The 20,059-nt window shown below is 40.7% G+C and overlaps 2 protein-coding genes across 3 annotated transcripts; both read right to left on the bottom strand.

The window, feature by feature from the left end:
* Positions 1 to 611: 611 nt before the first annotated feature.
* pik3r6b (phosphoinositide-3-kinase, regulatory subunit 6b) lies at positions 612 to 7,436 on the bottom strand. The gene is made up of 19 exons (XM_080044588.1): positions 7,334 to 7,436; positions 7,134 to 7,226; positions 6,820 to 6,923; positions 6,574 to 6,639; positions 6,332 to 6,467; positions 6,155 to 6,224; positions 5,841 to 6,024; positions 5,530 to 5,677; positions 5,354 to 5,446; positions 4,906 to 5,242; positions 4,590 to 4,686; positions 4,387 to 4,506; positions 3,668 to 3,778; positions 2,216 to 2,318; positions 2,020 to 2,093; positions 1,843 to 1,933; positions 1,689 to 1,741; positions 1,456 to 1,556; positions 612 to 1,369 (listed from the first exon to the last, which is right to left on the bottom strand). The coding sequence occupies exons 1-19, from the start codon at positions 7,368 to 7,370 to the stop codon at positions 1,225 to 1,227; spliced, it is 2,163 nt and encodes a 720-aa protein (XP_079900714.1). The 5' UTR covers positions 7,371 to 7,436; the 3' UTR covers positions 612 to 1,224.
* A 420-nt stretch (positions 7,437 to 7,856) lies between these two features.
* Positions 7,857 to 18,167, bottom strand: LOC307262499 (phosphoinositide 3-kinase regulatory subunit 5-like). 2 transcript variants are annotated; one of them, XM_080043395.1, is made up of 17 exons: positions 17,900 to 18,167; positions 16,446 to 16,546; positions 16,266 to 16,334; positions 15,893 to 16,031; positions 15,439 to 15,508; positions 15,078 to 15,255; positions 14,808 to 14,985; positions 12,839 to 12,907; positions 11,863 to 12,719; positions 11,236 to 11,361; positions 10,487 to 10,621; positions 10,273 to 10,366; positions 10,070 to 10,146; positions 9,863 to 9,956; positions 9,665 to 9,747; positions 9,452 to 9,570; positions 7,857 to 8,477 (listed from the first exon to the last, which is right to left on the bottom strand). In XM_080043395.1, the coding sequence occupies exons 1-17, from the start codon at positions 18,006 to 18,008 to the stop codon at positions 8,330 to 8,332; spliced, it is 2,646 nt and encodes an 881-aa protein (XP_079899521.1). In that variant the 5' UTR covers positions 18,009 to 18,167; the 3' UTR covers positions 7,857 to 8,329. The 2 variants fall into 2 exon arrangements, with proteins under 2 accessions (XP_079899521.1, XP_079899522.1); XM_080043396.1 differs by having other exon boundaries at positions 10,487 to 10,618.
* Between the last annotated feature and the right edge of the window lie 1,892 nt (positions 18,168 to 20,059).

The following is a 20,059-nucleotide window of genomic DNA, read 5'->3' as shown; positions in this document are numbered from 1 at the left end:
ACCGACACCCAAAAACTGCATCCAATGCAGTTTAACATACAGGTGAATGTGATACTCGTATTATTAGAATATCATGGAAAATGAATTGGAATTGAGGCAAGAATTAATGAAAAAGGGGCCCAAACCAAGTACTGAGTACATATGGATGATTATACTTTATAGAGGGCCGACATTTCTGTATTTGAAATCCCTTCTTTATTGATTTCATGTAATATTCAAATTTTCTGAGATTTTGAATTTGGGGTTTTCATAGGCTGTTAGCTATAATAATCAAAATTATAACAAATAAAGGCTTGAGATATCTCACTTTGCATGTAAATAGTCTATATAATATATTAGACTAGTTTTCACCTTTTAAGTTGAATTACTGAAATAAATTAACTTTTGCATGATATTCAAATTTTTCGAGTTTCACCTGTATAATTCATCATATTGAACTTCTTTATAAACTGAGCACAAGTCAATACTAGACATATCAACACAAAAAAGCAGTTGAAGGTTAGTTTATTCACCACACTTTCAAATTCAACTAACATCATAATTATGACACTTGGTTATACACATGGGTTATACAGATCTACAAAAAATATACTAAAACTGACATATTATAATAAAGCTTCAAAAGACGTATTAACAATGATAAAGTACAGTAAGTATAAAAGTATTAGCAACAAAATATACTTAAATAATCAAAGGAAGCCATTCAGAGAGTTATGGTACAATACAATAATAATAATACAAATAATAATAAATACGTATATTATTGCAATATTTCAATGGATGCATCTTAGTAATGTCTAGGTGGAGATCATTTTAACAACCTTGTAATCCATAAATGCCTATTCTATAAACTGTGTCATATGTTTTACATATGCTTTGAAATAATTGCAGTGGAGTTAAAATAGGTATAATATTACCCTCTGAAATGTTGTGAAGTTGAAGTATTAGGTAGCATGATAAGGAATTACTACTTTGGAAAACATACTTGAATTAATGAAATAAGTCACTGTTTAAATGTCATGTTCAAGTCAGTATGACTTTATATGAGAGTTTACACTAAATGGATCATCAGTAACAGAATGTCAACTCATAGTCACTTCATACATTGAGGTTAGGGTTATCTATCTGCTTACAATTGAATTATAGTGTGTTTTTTTATTTATTGTTGACATACTGCTTTTGAATGCATTATGTGCACTCATGCAAAGGGGAAGCACTCGTCCGTCAGGGGGTCACACCGGTGAAGGTGTATACGGGCAGAGACAGAGCATTGTTCAGGTACTTGCTCAGCGGCAGCTCACGGTCGCTGCTGACACTAAACTTGGAGCGGATGCCACACCCCGGGTCCAAACAAGGAGAGATCTCCATCCTGCAGAGGAATGACATCACATTGTTTCTAAAGGTACAGTACACCAAGGTGAAACAGAAATGTCAGTCGTCTAGGCAATGGGTGACCTTTGGATGTCAGCGTACGTCCTGCGTGAGTCCTGGTCCAGGCACACAGAGAGCACTCTGTGCTCCATTGTCTTTATGCAGATGTTTTGAATTCGGATTGTCTACATGGTCAAAACACAAAAGGTTTAGAAAAGCCTAACAGTTTTCATATAAAGTTTCAGTTCCTTGAAATAATCACTCACAATAATACAATATAATTTTTGTATATAAGGAAGAAGTAAATGACTTCTTACTGTAATGGATCCTGGGTTCAAACTGTCAAACATGACTGCAAGGTAGTTCTCACCTGGACACAGTGCCAAGGATAATTCTTACATTTTTTCTTCTTGCATCAACATACATTCTATCAACTAAATATATACTCAAATATAGAATAAAAAGATGAACCTGATGTTACAGCTGCCGGCTCCGATGTAATCTCCACGCCACATATCATGGGTGCATCTTTCTTCACAACTTCTCTTTTGCTTAAAGAGTTCTGTTGAGAATGTGAACGTTAGCCACAAATACTGCTGCTGATGCTAATGCTAAATGCAATGTATCACTATTGCTATAGGAGTGTACCTTTGTATAACAGACGGAGATGAAGGCCCCAAAGACTTCCACTGTTGACTTCTTACGTCGTGAAGAAGGCTCGTCTGTCAAAGGAACAACACCATAGTGAAGTCAGTGCATGACTTTCATTTGACTCACAGTCAGTGGCAGACAGTATTTCTACAATCACACTTAAGTAGACACTGAAAGACATTGAGAAACATACTTGAGACTTTTTTCTTTTCCTTAAGGTGCCTGAACTCTGGGAATTCTGCCTTCAGATGGGACACAAACACCTCCTCCACCACGTCTCCGTCAAAGCGGGTCATCTGAACACACAGTGTATGCAGTCAAAAGAAGAAACAAGCATGAAGCAGCAATATATCATTACCATAATCGGCTACCAGCTTCTACAGTACCAGGCTCTACACTGCACTGTACACTGTTTCAACCACTAATGGATAAAAGGTGCTAATTATTTCCTTAAAACTGAACCTGTTTATCTTGTTTGGCCACCAGGGGACAGCATACAAATTAAAACACATACATGTCCATGTATCACCTTACAAAGGTGTCATCCTCTTTACTATACACATGGTCATTTAAAGGTGTAGTAAGCGATTTATTTAAGTCAATATAAGTGTTAAAGGTGCTGTAAGCGGAATGGTTCTTTTAGCTAACTTCCTGTCAGTTACTGCAGTTAGCAGTCCCCTCGCTCGTCCCTACGTCACCACATTAATGCACTGCGGTCTTCAAGCAGCGAGTTATCTAGCATCATCTCAGATCCATAAGTGTGATAAAACATGATAAAAACCATCAAAACAGACATTGGTAAGGATGTTTACCTGCTCCGCCATTGTAGGCGCATAAACATTCACTCATCTGTTGCTCTGGCGTGCACCGGCAGTGAGACCATGAGTGAGACGGTGTCGGTTTGTAGAGTTCTCTCGTGTGATTGGATAAAAATTTTGGGGTACTCCAATAAGTTTATTTGCCGATTACATGCAGAGCAGCTGACTGAGAGATCGACTTTATGAAACGCGCACATTATGAAAGTGATCACTGTATGAATAAAGAGCGATTTAACACTTATATTAACATAAATAAACCGCTTACTTCACCTTTAAGTCGCTCTTTATTCATATAGTGATCACTTATATAGTGTGCACATTTCATAAAGCTGTGGCGATCTATCAGTCACCCGCTCTGCATGTAATCGGCAAATAAACTTTTCGGGGATCCCACTACTGATAAGCAATCAGAAGAGAGAACGCTACAAACCGGCACCCGTCTTACTGCCGGTGCATGTGCAGAGCGACGGATGGGTGAATGTGTATGCGCCTACAATGGCGGAGCAGGTAAAAATCCTTGTTTTGATGGTTTTTATCATGTTTTATCACACTTAGGGATCTGAGATGATGCTAGATAACTCGCTGCTTGAAGGCATTATTGTGGTGACGCGGGGATGAGGGAGGGGACTGCTAACTGCAGGAAGTTAGCTAAACTGACCATTACTGAACCTTTAATCAATTGTTGATATAAAGAAAATGACTGCTTTGGTCAATTGTTTTTTCTGCTTATTCTTTTGACATATTGATACCCAACCTTACTCAGAGCACCACACTTGCATGCATGTAAATTTCAATATCTATACATTTGATATGCAAATTAACGATACCTTGACCGAGTAGAGCGGCAGGTGAACTGGCTGTGTCCCACAGCGAAGGTAGTAACACAGGGTGTCCAGTAGGAAGGCGTTTTGCTTCAATGGCACACTGTCGACAAAGTGCTGAAATGGAAGTAAATAGGGTCATATAAACACCCATACAACACTTCACTACATGTTGACAATGGCAAACATTTTACCTGCTTAACGGACACCTATTGTGCAAAATCCACTTGTTCATGTTAATATTGGTCCTCTGTGCGTCTAGAGATTCCAAAAGTATGAGAAAAAAACACTATTTTTCTCCCCCTCCACCTTTCTGAAAACCTGTGTTCAAAACCCCCTGTCAGATTTCTCTCCGCATTTGACATCATAAGGGGAGATGCAATGCCCCCCTCACCTTACCAAACTAACTAGAACTACTTCTACCTGTGATACGCACACCCCCAGATACCCCAGCATATAAGTGGCAGTTTGGTTCAAACCGGCAGTAAGATTCAGGACCAATCAGAGCAGAATGGTATTTTTGGAAGGCGGGCTTATAACACGAAGGGCTTCAGAAAGAGGCTGAAAAGATCAACCCAAATGACATTTTTGAGCCTGAATATGAGCACAATATGTCACCTTTAAAATCAGCAGCTATTAGCTTTGTAGCATTAGCTCAAAGCCCTTGTGCTTATACAGCCTCCCAGAACTGCTAGTCTTTTAGTTTAGCTTAAATCTGTGGTTACCATTCCAGCTAGTTTAGAGATCTGAGCTCCCAGAGTGTTGATGTTGCTGTTGTACCATGGATCCACTTTTCCCAACAAGGTGGAGAGAGAGAGTCGGCCTCCATCTTTCCATGGGCTATCCTATGAGGAATAACAGGGTCATGTAGAGAATCTTTTTATACCAGGCAGCCAGTGTCGCTTTGAGTGAGCCATGTGTGACTCACAGGTGAGCTGAGCGAAGCCTCCACATCAGTGACTGGGATGTAGTACAGCCGTAGGTTCAGTTTCTTGGTCAAAGTAAGACGTTTAGACTCCCTTTCTCTGTACAGAAATCCATCATAGAAAACATCTTAAAATATGAATATACGGCTTCACACACACACACACACACACACACACACACACACACACACACACACACACACACACACACACACACACACACACACACACACACACACACAGTAATGGAATTACAGCACTTTGCTGCAGCACTATTTAGAAGCAGGTATTTATAATTTAAAAAAAGCAGCTGCTCACCTAATAGAGTGATAAGCCCTGGTGAGTCTTCCCAGCACACGATCGTCCCCCATCACCACGACCCGTGCTATGTGTCGCCTGCTGTCCTCATAAGTGACAGGAGGAGCGCTTCCAGGAAATGCTTCTATCTTTTCCCTCATTAGGCTCAGTTTATCTGCTGGCTTTAGGCTTTTATAGGCATTTCTCCGTGTGAACGCTGCCACTGGCTTTCTGACTGGAGACCCCTCTGTGTCATCAAAGTCACTCTCCATCAGATCTTGTTCTATTTTCCTGTCGTCAGAACCAATTGAATCTTCTTTTTTGTCCCTCTCCTCTGCGAAGTTTGCCAGCAGATTCCCTTGAGTATAGATACATTTAGTGTACATATGTTAACGCGACAATTGGACCTTCTATTCACTCTTAACAGAAATAGATCAAGTAGAGGCAGTTTTTTGTTTGTCTAACTCACATAGATCTTCATCATCGCTCCACAAGAGGAAGTTGATCTTTGGAAAGGGCATTGCAGTGGCACACACAGAGCCATCATCCACCTTGTTTGAATCTGTGAAAAGAGGGTACAGATAGTGTTTGTATCGCTGTGTGTTCATATTAAACTGGACTAAGACAGCAGTGATGCATACACACCTTCTTTAGAGGAATCCAAGATGTCTGTGTATATGTTTTGTAGTTTTTTCAGATATGCTGCGCAGCCACCTGTGCCACACTTTATGCTCTGCTCCACGGCTACAACCACTTCCTGGAAATATTTATCTGCCATATGGTCCTCTAAGGCCTGAAATACACAAAAGCCACAATAAAATTAAATTAAAAGCATTTTTTTTTATTGATGCTGTTAATGGTTCTCCGAGGAACTTTCAATTTGTGTTAATTCTGGGTGAGCATATATAGAAGTATCCTTCTTACTTGGTCCAAAGCATTTCCATAAACCTGCTTACCTCCAGAGCCTCAGCCAGTTTGGAGCTCTGGCATGTGGTCCCAAGCCCTGTCAGCAGCACCCGTAGCACAAAGTTATTCTCCACGGTTTGTGCGTCCGTGAGCAAACTGGACACCTGCAACTGTGCTCGTACCATTTCCTCCAGCGGAGCAGAAAACACAGCTGGGTCAGCGAGCACAAACACCCTGGAGGGAAACCAACAATACAGAGAAGGAGCAAGACAATGGATGCAATAACAACAGTTTATTCAGTGTTAAACTCACACAGCGCACCATTTTAAATACAAGTTGATAGCCTTTCAAAGGAGTTATGTACTTTTCTTGCAAGGTAAAATGCTCATTCTTCAAATTCTGCTCCGACATGACTTTCCTCTGATATAGGGAGCCTATCGAGGGAAAGATTAGGTGTTCATTTTACAGCATCATAATGCACTGACTGTATTGATTTCAGCTTGTTTTCTGGAAATGTGCTCATTGATGCATAGGCTAATACCTGGTGTGATCATTTCCATCTTTATGCTTCTCAGAGTGCTCAGGGCCACTGAGGAATAAGGCGACGGTAAGATGAGCAGTTTCATCAAACACTCATAAACTGTCTGGTAAAGGCTTGAAGGAATCATGGCACCTGACTGGAAAGATAAATACAGAAAAATAGCAAAACAATAATGTCTTTCATCTCTCCATGATTGCAATGAATGGGCAAATGTTATTAGAAGTCACGCAGGTATGTCCTACCTGAATAACCACATAGTATAGAGTGTGCAGCAATGGGATGATGTGCGTGTATCCTTTTTCAGAAGTCTGTATCAGTTGTCAAACAAAGAGTTATGCAAGAGTTTTATTCCAGCTTCTGCAAACATTTATTTTCAACACAAGAAGAGCATGCAGGCATGAATGAAAGCATCCATGACGATGGAAACGCACAAGCTTTGTTTGGAAGACCACTTGGAATTTTTAAATCTAACTTTGAAAGTTGCTAACCCTCTTTAGCTTCTGTTCCAACTCTCTGAGCAGCACTCTGATCAATGAAACACTGCAGGACTGATCCATCTCCAACTTCTTCTGAAGACTCCATCGAAGTATTCCTGCAGAGCGGAGGGACTGTTTGTATTTGACTATGCATCTTACACAGTGTGTTCGCTGAACCAAATCAAGATATTGATCTTGGGGCATGTTGTGTTGATCGTATTACCTTTATCAATACGTTTTTCACCTCAACCAGTTATTAACTATGTTATTGGTCCAAACCTTGTTTTGCCTTTAAGTGCTTTGTATTGGTTCAGTAGCAGCTATACCTTTCTGTGAAGCCTTGCGACAGTTTGTCTCTTTGAGCAGATTCTGGACGGTGTTGTACAGGTTGGACTCCAATGGCGACAGAGCCTCGTCAGCTAAAAATGAAGATGTAACTGTTGATGATGACCACAGTCGAGTCTACACTCTGCTCCTCCAAGCATAAATCAGCAAAAACAAGTGTGTGCAAATGAAAGGCACTTACCTGTAGGATCTGCCATCTCTTCTGGATAGTTGTTCATTCAGAAACCAGGAAAATGAAAAGTCAATCTGCCATCTTCACAACAGATGTTCACGTCTGATGTCTGTACCTCGTCAGCAAAAAGTTCAACCTGGCTGCATTTGTCCCTGAAAAGCTCAGAACTAAATGTAAAGATTGACTCAAAAAACTTCTTCTTCTCTCTCTCCACTGCTGCCACACCTGAGTGAAATGAATGGATAAAGGTTGTGTGTGTATTGTTTGTGTTTGCAAGTGAGACAGGTTGTGACTCATTAGAGGAAGTACAGGTTCGGCTGTTGGAGTGGGATTGAAATGCAATTGTGTGACAGAAGAAAAACTTTATGAAATGTGTTTTTTTGGAACAAAATGAATAATAAGTTTTCATTGATATCGCCTCAAAATAAATAGCTTATTTTATTACACATTAAATGTATCATGGATCAACATAACGTACACAAGAGTAATCAAGTAATCAGTTTTATGCTACTGACAGCAGATAATTGTCACAATTGAAAAGTAACATCTCTTCAAAGCCCACGAGACACTGAATCCACTGAACACCCACATCGATTAATGCACAATACTTATGAATATTTCATAAAGTTCACTTTTGAAAAAACAAGATATTTCGCCGACAAATATATTCAATTGCTCGCAGATTCAGGTGCGACATCAAATATGTTATAAGGAAATAAGGAAAAGGCAAAAGCTGGAAATCAATCATCTAAACTAAAGAATCAAACACGTATATTTCTTATAACAATGTGACTCATGCACCCTGCCATCAGCTGTACAGGACAACCTGAAATATGTGAGGGTAAGTAAATGTCACAATATAGTTAAACTTTGTGCAAATAGTTTTTGTAGATTTCCTTTTTTTTACGGTCTATTCAGGATAAATATTCTGAATCCCGTGTTGCTGGGGTGTTAGCGACACACAAAACCCCTCCATGGATTGATACAGTGCAGTTTAAACACGTGTTAGGGACATGAGGCAGAGAAAGAGGTGATGGGTAGACATAGCAGGGAGCAGTAGGACGGGTGCAGGGGCTGGACTTGGCCGGGGGAGGGCTTGTAGGACTTCCAGTCTGAACCCTTTCCTGGTTTACAGCACAGAGACACCTCGCACCTGCAGATACACACAGACACAGACACACTGAATCCCCGCAATGTGGGTACAATAAATGGGAGACTGTAGCCTAACATTACCGGACAGACATGAAAGGTGCACTATGCAGTTTCAGGGGAGGGTGATTTGTTTACATGTGTAGAGCCGACATAGCCTGGTCCTACCAGACCGTCGTACTTCATTTCATTTGTACAGAAGGTCTGGAATCGCTCAATTGACAAACGTTAACTCACTTGAAGGCGGGTGTCTGTTGAAGTTTAAAACTATTGGATCTGCCCAGTGCCACTCTGGATCTGCCAGCCAATCGCATAACATTTGGTCATATGTCATGCACAGGCTTCTGAGCCACTCCCTCTGTTCGCCGATTGGACCGGCTAGAAATCTGCCGGAGAAAACCTAAAAATATACCACAGGCCCAGACTAACTACTGAAGGGAAATGAAAATTGAGCGGAAGTACATAGGCGGGCGGTACCCGGCTAGAGCCGACATTAAGTCTACAAAATATATTTACTCTACATGTAAATCTTGGTATTGAATAATTCGTTATAATTAAGCATCCATTTATTCATCGTCATAAATAAAAATAATTTTGAGGCACCTGGAACCAAAAGTAAGTGTTGAATATGCTTGTAAACAAAACTGTGGGCCCTGCTGCTGTAGAAAGCTTTCTAACTTTCTAACAGTGTTCCAGGGATCCAGTTTGGGGTGAGTCAAGTTTGTTTATTCAGTTATGAGAATATAATACACATTTATAATAAAAAGCTTCTCTGACACACCCAAAGTTACATAGTGCACCTTTAACCTTTAATCAATTGTCTGATCTTACTCTTCACAATATAGGGGACAGGCCTCGTATTTCCCTTAAACATCAAACTAGGTAGGACTTTGAATGTAGACCTGTAATTTAGTAATGGAGCATTTTTACATTGAGTCATTGGTACTTTTAACCTTATGTCTACTTTGAAGGGAGTACCTGATAACACTTTGGATGAACTTCTTCTCATCCTGGTCCAGACACACAGCGAAAGTTGTCCCGTCTTCCCCCCTATCCACCTGCACCTTGTCCACCTTCACCTCTGATATGGAGATGTGCTGTGGAGGAATGGAGGGAGATCAAGTGTAAGGAAGAGTTTTTTTCTTTTCAATAGGATATAGGGTGTTCATGAGATTATGTGTTTAGTTTCACCTGGTTGTAGCCCTTTTTAGACTTGGAGCACTGCCTCTTCAGGACTTCTGTCATTGTCAGCTGTAGACTTTCTATCCTCGAATCTGGACAACATTTGATTTTTTAATTTGACATCAAAATGCAGATACAAAATAGAATGAAAACTCCAAAAACATGCTTAAAAGACTGGGACTACTATTGCATCAGTGTCACACACACCTAGCTGCTCTGGTTTCCGGCAGGCTTTGTTAAGATTTATCGACGTGCAAACCATGTCAGTCTGAGTCCACTGACTCCTGCCGCTCACAGCCACCTGTGTGTGAACGTAGACGGGGCCGATGTTAAAAATAGCTGCGGCTGTGAGCAACAATCTATGCATTATTGTTTGCAGGAAATCTGTGGACGTCCCACAGCAGGAAACAATACCTTATTGTAGGCAACACTTAGTGGTAAAGGGATAGCCTCCCGTACGGCATCTATTCCGAACCTTTTGCTGGCAGCACCTACAAAAAGATAGCACACATTAGACTGTGTGTGTGTGTGTGTGTGTGTGTGTGTGTGTGTGTGTGTGTGTGTGTGTGTGTCTGTGGCTATGTCTGTCTGGGGACGTGTGTCAGACTGTGACTCACCCATGGCCTTAACAGCTCTGGTTCCAGCAGTGTGGCCGAGCTCCAGTGAGTGAATGAACACTTCCCGTCTCCTCTCTCCTCCAGCCAGAGTCAGCTATGTGTGCAGGAGGACACCGCAACATTCATTCATTCAGTCAGACAAGAGGGTGTTTGTGTGTGCTTGTGTGAGCTTGTGTGTGTGTGTGTGTGTGTGTGTGTGTTTTCCTCCTCTCACCTCAGCCTGGTAGAGCGGCACCAGAACAGGCTGGTCGGCATGTCGACAGTAATAAAGCACCAAGTCTGCCAGCAGGGGAAGCCTCTCCACGCTGCCACAGCTCACTGACACATCTCCTTCCTTACAGCCATTCTGCTTCATGGAGAACACGTAGGAATTTCAAAGAATATTGATTTAACCAACAAGCATTTCATCTTTGAAATGACAAAAAGCACCCACTTTGAGCTGCTTGATGGGGAAAACTATTCATAAATAATTTCTATATTTATTAAATAAAACAAGGCATTCTTTTCTTGTGTCTTTTGCCGCTAACTTCAACAGAATGACGTCAAGGTCTTTATTCCAAGTGTCACTAAAGGTGCGCTGAGGAACTTTCAGATTGTGTTCATTCTTGAACCCCATTTGACAAAAGTGGTAGTGTTTTTACTACGCCAGCTGTTGTTCCTGGGTGAGCGTATCCATGACAAAGGCATTAAGAAGAACTTTATAAAAATAGCTTTATTTGCACTGATGGTTTCGTTTGCTGTTACAGGTCATTTATGATCATGAGAGATTACTGTTTTAGAAATATTTAAAAGTTCCTCGTAGCACCTTTAAACATGGATGCATTTTTGGCTTTAGTCACAACAATTTGAAAATAACTGAAGAGAAAAAGTTAAAAACATTAAGGGACACTTAGTGAATTAGTTACATGATTAGCCTCTCTCTTGACTGTAATGTAAAGGCGGTGATGTCAGTATGGACAGTACCTGACAGAGGACATCAGAGGACAGGCTGAGCAGGCTGAGGACGTTCCTCTCGTACCAGGGGTCCATCATGCCCAACATGTGGGCTATATCAGTGGTGTTGTCCTCCAGCGCACTGCCATTAGACTCCTGTCGACATGACAGAATGAAAGGTGTTAATGCATTGAAGGATGCACTTATCACGTCTGTATAGTTTCCTTTTAGCAGGTCTATGCAAAACATCAAGGGAAATTCCTTGCATGTGAAACCCTACATAGGGATACACCTGATGATGATCCTGAATAATAAGAACAACTTTTGGGTTGCCAGGTTGTGAACAATCTCTCTGGTTGGTGTTTATGCTCCTCACAATGAAATTAAAATGTGCAAATGAAGACTTTGTTATGACTCACAAGCCAGAGAGATGTTTCGTAACTGGCAACCCAGAAATTGTTCTAAATAATTGTTAATAACTGGTCTATTAAGCATAAAAAAAAATTATGACTACGAATAAAGCCATGACTTACAACTGTAAGCCTACAACCATTTTAAAAGGTGCTTTATTATTAGCATTATGCTGTCTCTTTGAATACATATAGAGGTGAAAGGCTGAATCGGCTGAAGACAGGTGACAATGACAGATGTCCTCACCACACAAGTAGCAGCTTTTGATGAAGCTCCTACCGGCCCCTCAGTGGGTGTGTGTCCTCCTCCTGGGCTTCCTATACTTCTCCTCTTGGTGGGAACCAGGTAAAACTGCAAATTGCACGTCTTGGTGAGTCGGGGCCGTTTGCTCTCTTTCTGCTGCAGGTCGCTGTAGGCCCTGGCCAGCCTGCCAGCCTCTCTGTCACCTCCAAACACCACCACCTTGACCAGGGTGGGCACCACTGCCACGTCGCCTTCGTCACAGCTCAGGATGGGCCTCCTGCGGACACACATGTGCTTCTGGGGGGAGAGAGGATCTAGTGGGGCGGTTGTAGTGGTGGACACATGAACTTGTCTAGATAGGGATCCGGTGTGTTTGAGCCGCGAGCCGGTTCTTTGAAAGTCTTTGGTAATGTCCTCGCGGTAGCCCATGCTCTGGACGCGGCGGCAGTTCTTGGGGCTACCGGGAGTCTTGAAAAGCATGGAGAAGCGCTCGACGCCTATGAGGGACCTGGACTTCTTCTTGGGTTTCTTCCTGGGCTTGGGCGGGCTTTCCTGTGGTCCTCCTTCCTCCGCGTCCTCGTGTGCCGTGTCCTCGCTGAAGTCACTCTCCACGCCAGAGGAGGTGCTGGAGACCACGGACCAGCTGGAGGACAGAGAGTGACCGGAGTCCCTGGAGGAAGAGGAGGCTGTGGAGATGCGGTGGTCCTGATAGTCACGGCCGCCCAACCTCTTTATGTCCGCTTCCTCTTCCTCGTCCACGCTGGTGTCATTGCTCTCCTCCTCTTCTAGCTCTGTCTTGAGGAAGCAGTCCGGAGGAGAGTCCAGGTCGGCTTCACAGGCCAGGATGCCATTCAGTATATCTGCGTGAAGGCAAAGAAGAAAACATTTTAAGAGTAGTTAAATGGAAATGATAGATCTCACTCCAGGTAATAAAGCGGACATATGGAGAGATGTTCAAACGGGATTTTTTTTTTTTTACCAAAGTTGTCACTTTCCCAGGAGCATGTGTGACATCTGGGGGAGGGCAGCGTGAAGGTCTCAACAGCCCCTACGGAGAGGAGGGTTAAGAAAATCACTGCAGTCTGAGAACAATCTTGAGAAAGCAGATTCAGCAAAAAACAGAACAACAGAAAACTACTTTTCATCATTTCAACAAACTGAGGCAGCGTTCCAATCCTCATACATACTTCCCTGCTATTCAGTATGGTATATACAGTACATGTGGTCAGATGCAGCATACTTAAAAATACCCCTTACATGTCCTACACAACATCCAGTCATAAATTAAAATTTGGAAATCAGCATGCACTTTAGCAGTAAGTTTATGGCACCATGCTATGAATGATTGATTGATTGATTGATTGATTGTCTTTATTTCGAACATGCAATAAAAAAATAGATGAATAAATAACAAACAAACAAAAGCAAAACAAAGAAATAGAATTAAAAAAAGCAAAAGAAAAACAGACATGCTCGAAAGGGGGTAGGAGGAAGTAAAAAACTTATCTAGTCCTACCCCTTAACAGATCAATTTTGCTTGGATAGATTATGTTATTAGCATGTCAGTATAATAAAAAGCTATAATAATGCATATATACATGAGTACCGAATCATTTTGTGCATATATATATATATACATACACATACATACATACACACACACATATACATATATATAATAAACAATCATATATATATATACTATAAACTATTTATATTACATTATAAATACCCATACATGTATATTGTAAGTTACTATACATATATAAATATTACAAATATAAATACAAATACCATGTATTCTACAAAACTACAGTCTACATATGTCCATGTTATAAAGGCTTTTCTAAATTTCTGTACTTTGTGAAGATGATGTCTTTATATCTGTTTTTGAACTGTCTTATGTTTTGGCTTTTCTGTACTTCCACACTTAACTTATTCCACAATTTTACTCCGTAGATGCTGATACAGAAGCTCTTTTTCGTTGTGCGTGTGTGGTGGACCTTGAAGTTCAGCTGTCCCCTTAACTTATAACGTCCCTCCCTTTCAGAAAACATTGCCTGTATGTTTTTTGGTAGCATATAATTTCTGGCTTTGAAGATTATTTGGGCAGTTTTGAATTCAACCAGATCAGGAAATTTGAGAGTTTTGGACTGTATGAATAGTTGATTAGTATGTTCATGATAATTTACATTATGGATTATTCTAATGGCTCGCTTCTGAAGAATATACAACGGTTGTAAAGAGCTTTTGTATGTGTTTCCCCAGATTTCTGAACAGTAATACAAATATGGTAATATTAATGAGTTATAAAGAATATGGAGTGATTTATTATTCAGGAAGTGCTTAGCTTTGGACAGGACTGAAATGCTTCTTGATAGTTTGGTTTGTATGTGTTTTATATGAGGTTTCCAGCAAATTCTGTCGTCAATGATTACCCCCAGAAATTTGTTTTCATATACCCTTTCTAAGTTTACACCCTCTATTTGTATCTCAATGTTTTCTGATTTTTTACAGTTTCCAAATATCATAATTTTAGTTTTATTTAGGTTTAGAGATAACTTATTTCTGTCAAACCATTTTTTTAGTTTGCTAATCTCTGCGGTCAATGTGGACAGAAGTTGCTGCAAATTTTCCCCAGAAACCAGTATATTTGTGTCATCCGCAAAAAGTATAAATTTTAGAGATTTCGATACATTGCAAATATCATTGATGTACAAGTTAAATAACAGTGGTCCCAGCACTGACCCCTGCAATGCAAAAGACAAGTAGAACTATGTCCCAATTGTGTGCCTACTGCATGCAAACAACATACTTTTTATTATCAGCTGTAGTATGTAGAAAAGTAAAAAGAAAGAGCATGCGGTTTGGAACGCAGGGTGAATATGGAAACTAGTCTCCACTTTGTCCATGGCATTTCATTTTTTTTATATTTTTTTGTCTCTCACCAGTATCTGTGCAGCCTTTAGCAGCAGCAGCAGGGTCAGCTAGGCTTTCTCTGAGCCTTTCCATGCTGTGTAGTAGAGACTGTCTCGCTGTGCTGAGATCTGCTGTAGAGGCTGCTGCTGCCTCCATGCTGTCAGTCACTGCCTCCATGAGCTGCTCCAACTCCTCGGGCCGCTTTGTCTAGACCAAAAGTAAATCGATTTTTGCTTTGGAATGAAAATGATAAAGTATAAAAAAGGAGTTATGGATCCAAAACACATTGTGCCAGTCACCTGCAGGGCTGTGTGGAGTGCTTGCAGGTCATGCTTTGTGCCCAGAGCAGCCTGAAAGCCGTGCAGAATGAGAAGGATGCTGACGTCTTTGTTGGAGTGCTGGGTGCTACTCAGCTGCTCAGAGACGGACTGCACCTCTGGAGGGACGTCCTCATCCGGGCCCACTAACAGCACCGTTCTGAATAAGACAAATACACACACCCAACACATATACAAGCAGAGGAATTATGGGAAAAAAACTGATCTCAAGATCTCAACTGTTAACTGAAGCTTAGGATGTTGAGACGTTGTAGTCAAGTCTTAAAATCATTTTTAATAGCAGTAGCATAGTATTAATTGTTGTAAGTGTGAATGAACTTACATGGTTTTAGAGCAGTGACGCTCAGGAGAGACACTTTGCTCCGCCTTGATGAGTCTTTGAAAAGAAATACCTAAAGCAAGGGCAGGCAGACACTGTTGAGTATATATTCCAGCAGGTAAACACTGCCCCCATATGGTCACACTGATACATGACGAATCAACAGCAGTCATGTTACTGTTAAACTGTATTTAACACTACATACATACACACATTCTCAATTGCAAGATATGTTGTTCAGGTGCTACAGCGGTCCCTTTTCTCTCCATCTAACTCTAACCCTAGCCCTTTACCCTAACCCTAAAGTACTCTACTTCCCACGTACCTTGCAAGATACCCCTAAGTACTCCTTTTTGGGGGAATCACCACCTCACACTGTACTTCCAATAATTGAAAGCAAACATTAAGGTGATGTTTAGGCTTATTTCTTTATATAGTATATGAGCTTTAATGCTACCTGGTGCTCGGAGCTCCTGTTGGATGACATTCAGCAGGCGTTTACTGGCAGAGCAGCAGGGCTCAGGCCAGGCCAGAAAGCTGCTAAACAACAGGTAGGCCTCCTGCAGCACGCCACAGTCTGAAGCCACATAGGGAGCCTGCAAGAAGAACACAGAAGAAAAACAACTAACCTGGTTAAATAATAGAATAATGGAAATGTGGCAATAAACACCCCACACTGACATTTTGAATAGATAGATAGATAATTTTTATTACACTCTAAGTCCAGATACAAAAGAACATAAAACAATACAAACAGCGACGACGACGACAACAACAACAACATAAAAGGTTGTCTAGCAACCCCCTGAATAGTTCCTCTAGTCACTCACATTTAGGAGGGTTGATGAGAACAGGAGAGTGAGGGGCACCACCAGCTCATACTGACACTGCTGTAGCACCTGGAAACACAGGGAAAGACCCTATATTGAAACACACCATCATTCATCACATATCCATACACGGAACAGAGAATGGATCAAATGGATGTTGGTTTTATTCAGCTCTTTGACCTCCTTTGTTTTCTTCAGCACTTTCTGCAGAAGGATGAGGAAGTTGTGGGCATCTCTCTTCACAAGTTCCTCCAAACACCAGCGGTTTATGCACAGCCCGGCTAGTCAGACGGACAGAAAAACACAAAAACATGAACCAAGCGCTTATTTCTCCTTTTTTTTTTGGTTTCATTCTGACAGAAGGCGGTAACACAACACACTATTTCTAAGTTAAACCGGTTGAAAGCCTATTATCAGAAAAGTGCCCAATGAAAGTAATGTTTGAAGGTATATTCAAAACTGAACTTGCATTGCCCAACATGGTGCTGTCTGTCTGTCACTCTGCATTCTGTTTGTCATCACTTTCAATTCCCATTTGTCTCTGTATGGGCAATATGTTCCAATATATAATAAAATGTCTCCAAATGGAACAATTTACAATAAGGTACACAAAATTGTAGTACCTACTACATAGGTTTTTTTTTGTGTTACCTACTACATAGGTTTTTTTTGTGCTACCTAACCTAACACAGGTTTTTTTTGTGCTACCTAACACATGGGTTTCTTTTTGTGCTACCTAACACATAGGGTTTTTTTTTGTGCTACCTAACACATAGGGTTTTTGTTTGTGCTACATAACACATAGGGGTTTTTTTTTGTTGTGTTACCTACTACATAGGTTTTTTTTGTGTGCTACCTAACATAAGATTCACCATCCTGACTTATCTTAGGCAGCAGTTTAGAGAATTAACCTATGTGTTTGGTAGCACAAAAAAAACCTATGTGTTAGGTAGCACAAAAAAAAACTTATGTAGTAGGTAATACACAAAAAAAACCTATGTGTTAGGTAGCACAAAAAAAACTTATGTAGTAGGTAATACACAAAAAAAAACCTATGTGTTAGGTAGCACAAAAAACAAACAAAACCTATGTGTTAGGTAGCACACAAAAAAAACCCTATGTAGTAGGTAACACAACAACAAAAAAAACCCTATGTGTTAGGTAGCACAAAAAAAAACCCTATGTAGTAGGTAACACATATCTAAGTAGTAGGTACTTTTGTGTACCTTATTGTAAAGTGTTACCGTTATATGTTCCAATTTGGCCAATATGTTTAAATATTGATATACTGTATATATAATATCTATGTGGAAAATAATACAAAATGATACAAAATGTCTCTATATGGAAAATGTGTTCCCAGTTGTGAGTGAGGTTTGTGTCTCATGATTTAAAAGTGGAACAAGCGATACTCTAGAACGCGTTGTCAAAAACACTTTTTCGTCAAAATCAGTGACATGTATTCATATATTAACAAATAACTACAGCGTGTACAAACTGTTTTCAACAACACTGATATCTACATAACAAGGTTTTTTTTTCTGACAGATTTCTGGTGTGAACAGAGGAGCCGGCTTGTGTTAAACCACATCATAGTTGGACTATTAAGGCAGGTATATGGGATTGGGTCTTACCGTTCCAGAGTTGTTTGTCAGGAGTGTTGAGTCCCAGGTCACAGAGGCAACGCTCGAGGACATGCTGGATACGATCCTCCGTGCACGAGCTCTGTTCCATCTTCTGCATGCTCTTCTACAGGGGCATGCAAACATCCACACACACAGATAAACCACCAGGAAGTCCCAAAATAACAATTAGCCAATATATTATGTCTCGTAAGTGGTCCCCGACTTCCTGTTATTGCTTTTGCCAACACGATATAATCATTATTGTTCCCTTCCAGAAAAACAATCAAACGCAACCCAGTGTAAAACTCTCAGTCTCTCAAAAAACAGAAATGCAAACAGACAAGAAGTGTCCACAGCGAAAGACGTGAGGGGAAGAAAATAGAGCCGGCCACTTCCTACCAAAAACCAGTGAGTCACAGACTGCGTGAGTGGACCAGAGATGAGCTGGTCGAAAACTTTAGCCACAACTTCTACTTTTTCATTCTTAAAAAATTCACACATTTCATATGACTCAAAAGTGGGCTGGGAATGAATCTTGCACAAGGACAACTTCCTATTTGAAATCGTGGAAAAAGTCTGTTAGAGTTTTAGGGCAAAGATTAAAGAATCGTTCGACCATGTTCAAGCAAAATAAAAAAATACACAACCAAGTATGACAGTTAGGAACAAATCCACTTATTTCTTGGATATGCTGACTTCACATCACATGGCATCTGTGGTTAAGAAACAGTAGTATCAAATTGGTCTAATTAAACAAGACAGGGCCTGTTTCAGTGCCTGATGCATTTGATTAATAGAAATTCAAATAAGACTGCCATGAGACATCTTTCTTGATGAGAAAAAATCTCTTCCATACAACTCTCTGGATGTATATTTGGCGTCCAGGATGTTGCTGTGCGTACGGAAGCTGTGATTGTGCCCAGCTGTGGCAGATGTGTCACTGTGACCAGTGTTGAGTAATGTGTGCAGTGACAGGACTGGAAGAATGGGGTCACCTGAGCCCACCAAAACAGGAAAAAGGCCTTTTCTGTTCCTTTCGTGCCTTCTAACTATACTTTATTCAGATCAGAAAGGGGAAGAAACAGCATCTAACTTTGGAATCAACATTAAATGAGGAGGGATTGCTCAGTAGAGCGGTGGTTCAAAACCCTTCTCTTTAAACATAACATACGCCCACTACACAGTGCTTTCTGGTTAAGTCCAGTACAACTTTGTAAACACCAAGTTATGTTCAGTGTTTCGGTTGTTTTGGTGGCAGAAACAACGTGTTCCAACTATTAATCCAATTCTCTTTCCGCAAACTGTATACAAACCGTTTATTTATAATTACAATAAGCTATTTATAGGTAACTATTTAACCATGAATCTTAGCCATGTATTAATTGTTATCATTAATTCAAACTGCAAAGCACATAATGATTACATGCTCCCACAGCATATTTTGCCATGGAGACAAGCATGTTGTATGTGCAGCAGCTCTGGACTTGGCATATCCAGCCCATCCATCAATTGTCTACTGAGGAAGCAGGTGTGTTAGCCCATTGTATGTTTTCTAGACTATATTGTCCAGCACTGCCATGCAAACGTGACTGTTACCGCCACAGTAGATTTACACACAAGATTTTGGAACTCAGGATGAATAAGGAATCTAGTCTCCACTTATCTAAATTTACCACCTATAAACTTTATTATACTCATCACTCTATCTTTCTTTTTTTATTTTTTTTTGCATTTTCAAGCTTTATTTGACAGTACAGAGTTGAAATGGGGAGACAGAGAGAGAGGGGGATGACCTGCAGTAAAGGTCCACGGATCGGACTCGAACCTGTGACCACTGCAACGAAGGCCGGAGCCAATATGCTACGCGCTTTATCCACTACGCCACCGGAGCGCCCACTTTATCTTTCAATAGAGCAAAGAATATAAGGCGAGACTTAGTTTCTTCAGCACCACATTAATCAATAGAATACCAAACATAGTGCTGTGTAATTCAGAATGCGCTTATATCTTTCAGCAGCCTTTAAGAGAAAGGGAACAGGAAATGTATAGAGCTTGAGCTCACTTTGCAGTTTGATCTGATAAGTTGTGTAACAGCAGCTTGTTCCCTTCTAGATCTAGAGAGATCTAGATGATCCTTTGTTGCTGCCCTACATGCCACTAGGCATAAAG

The sequence above is a fragment of the Ammodytes marinus genome (assembly GCF_949987685.1).
Source record: "Ammodytes marinus genome assembly, chromosome: 16".
Classification (NCBI taxonomy): domain Eukaryota; kingdom Metazoa; phylum Chordata; class Actinopteri; order Uranoscopiformes; family Ammodytidae; genus Ammodytes; species Ammodytes marinus.
Note: the sequence above shows the minus strand (reverse complement) of the source record. Positions and strands in the feature narration are given on the sequence as shown.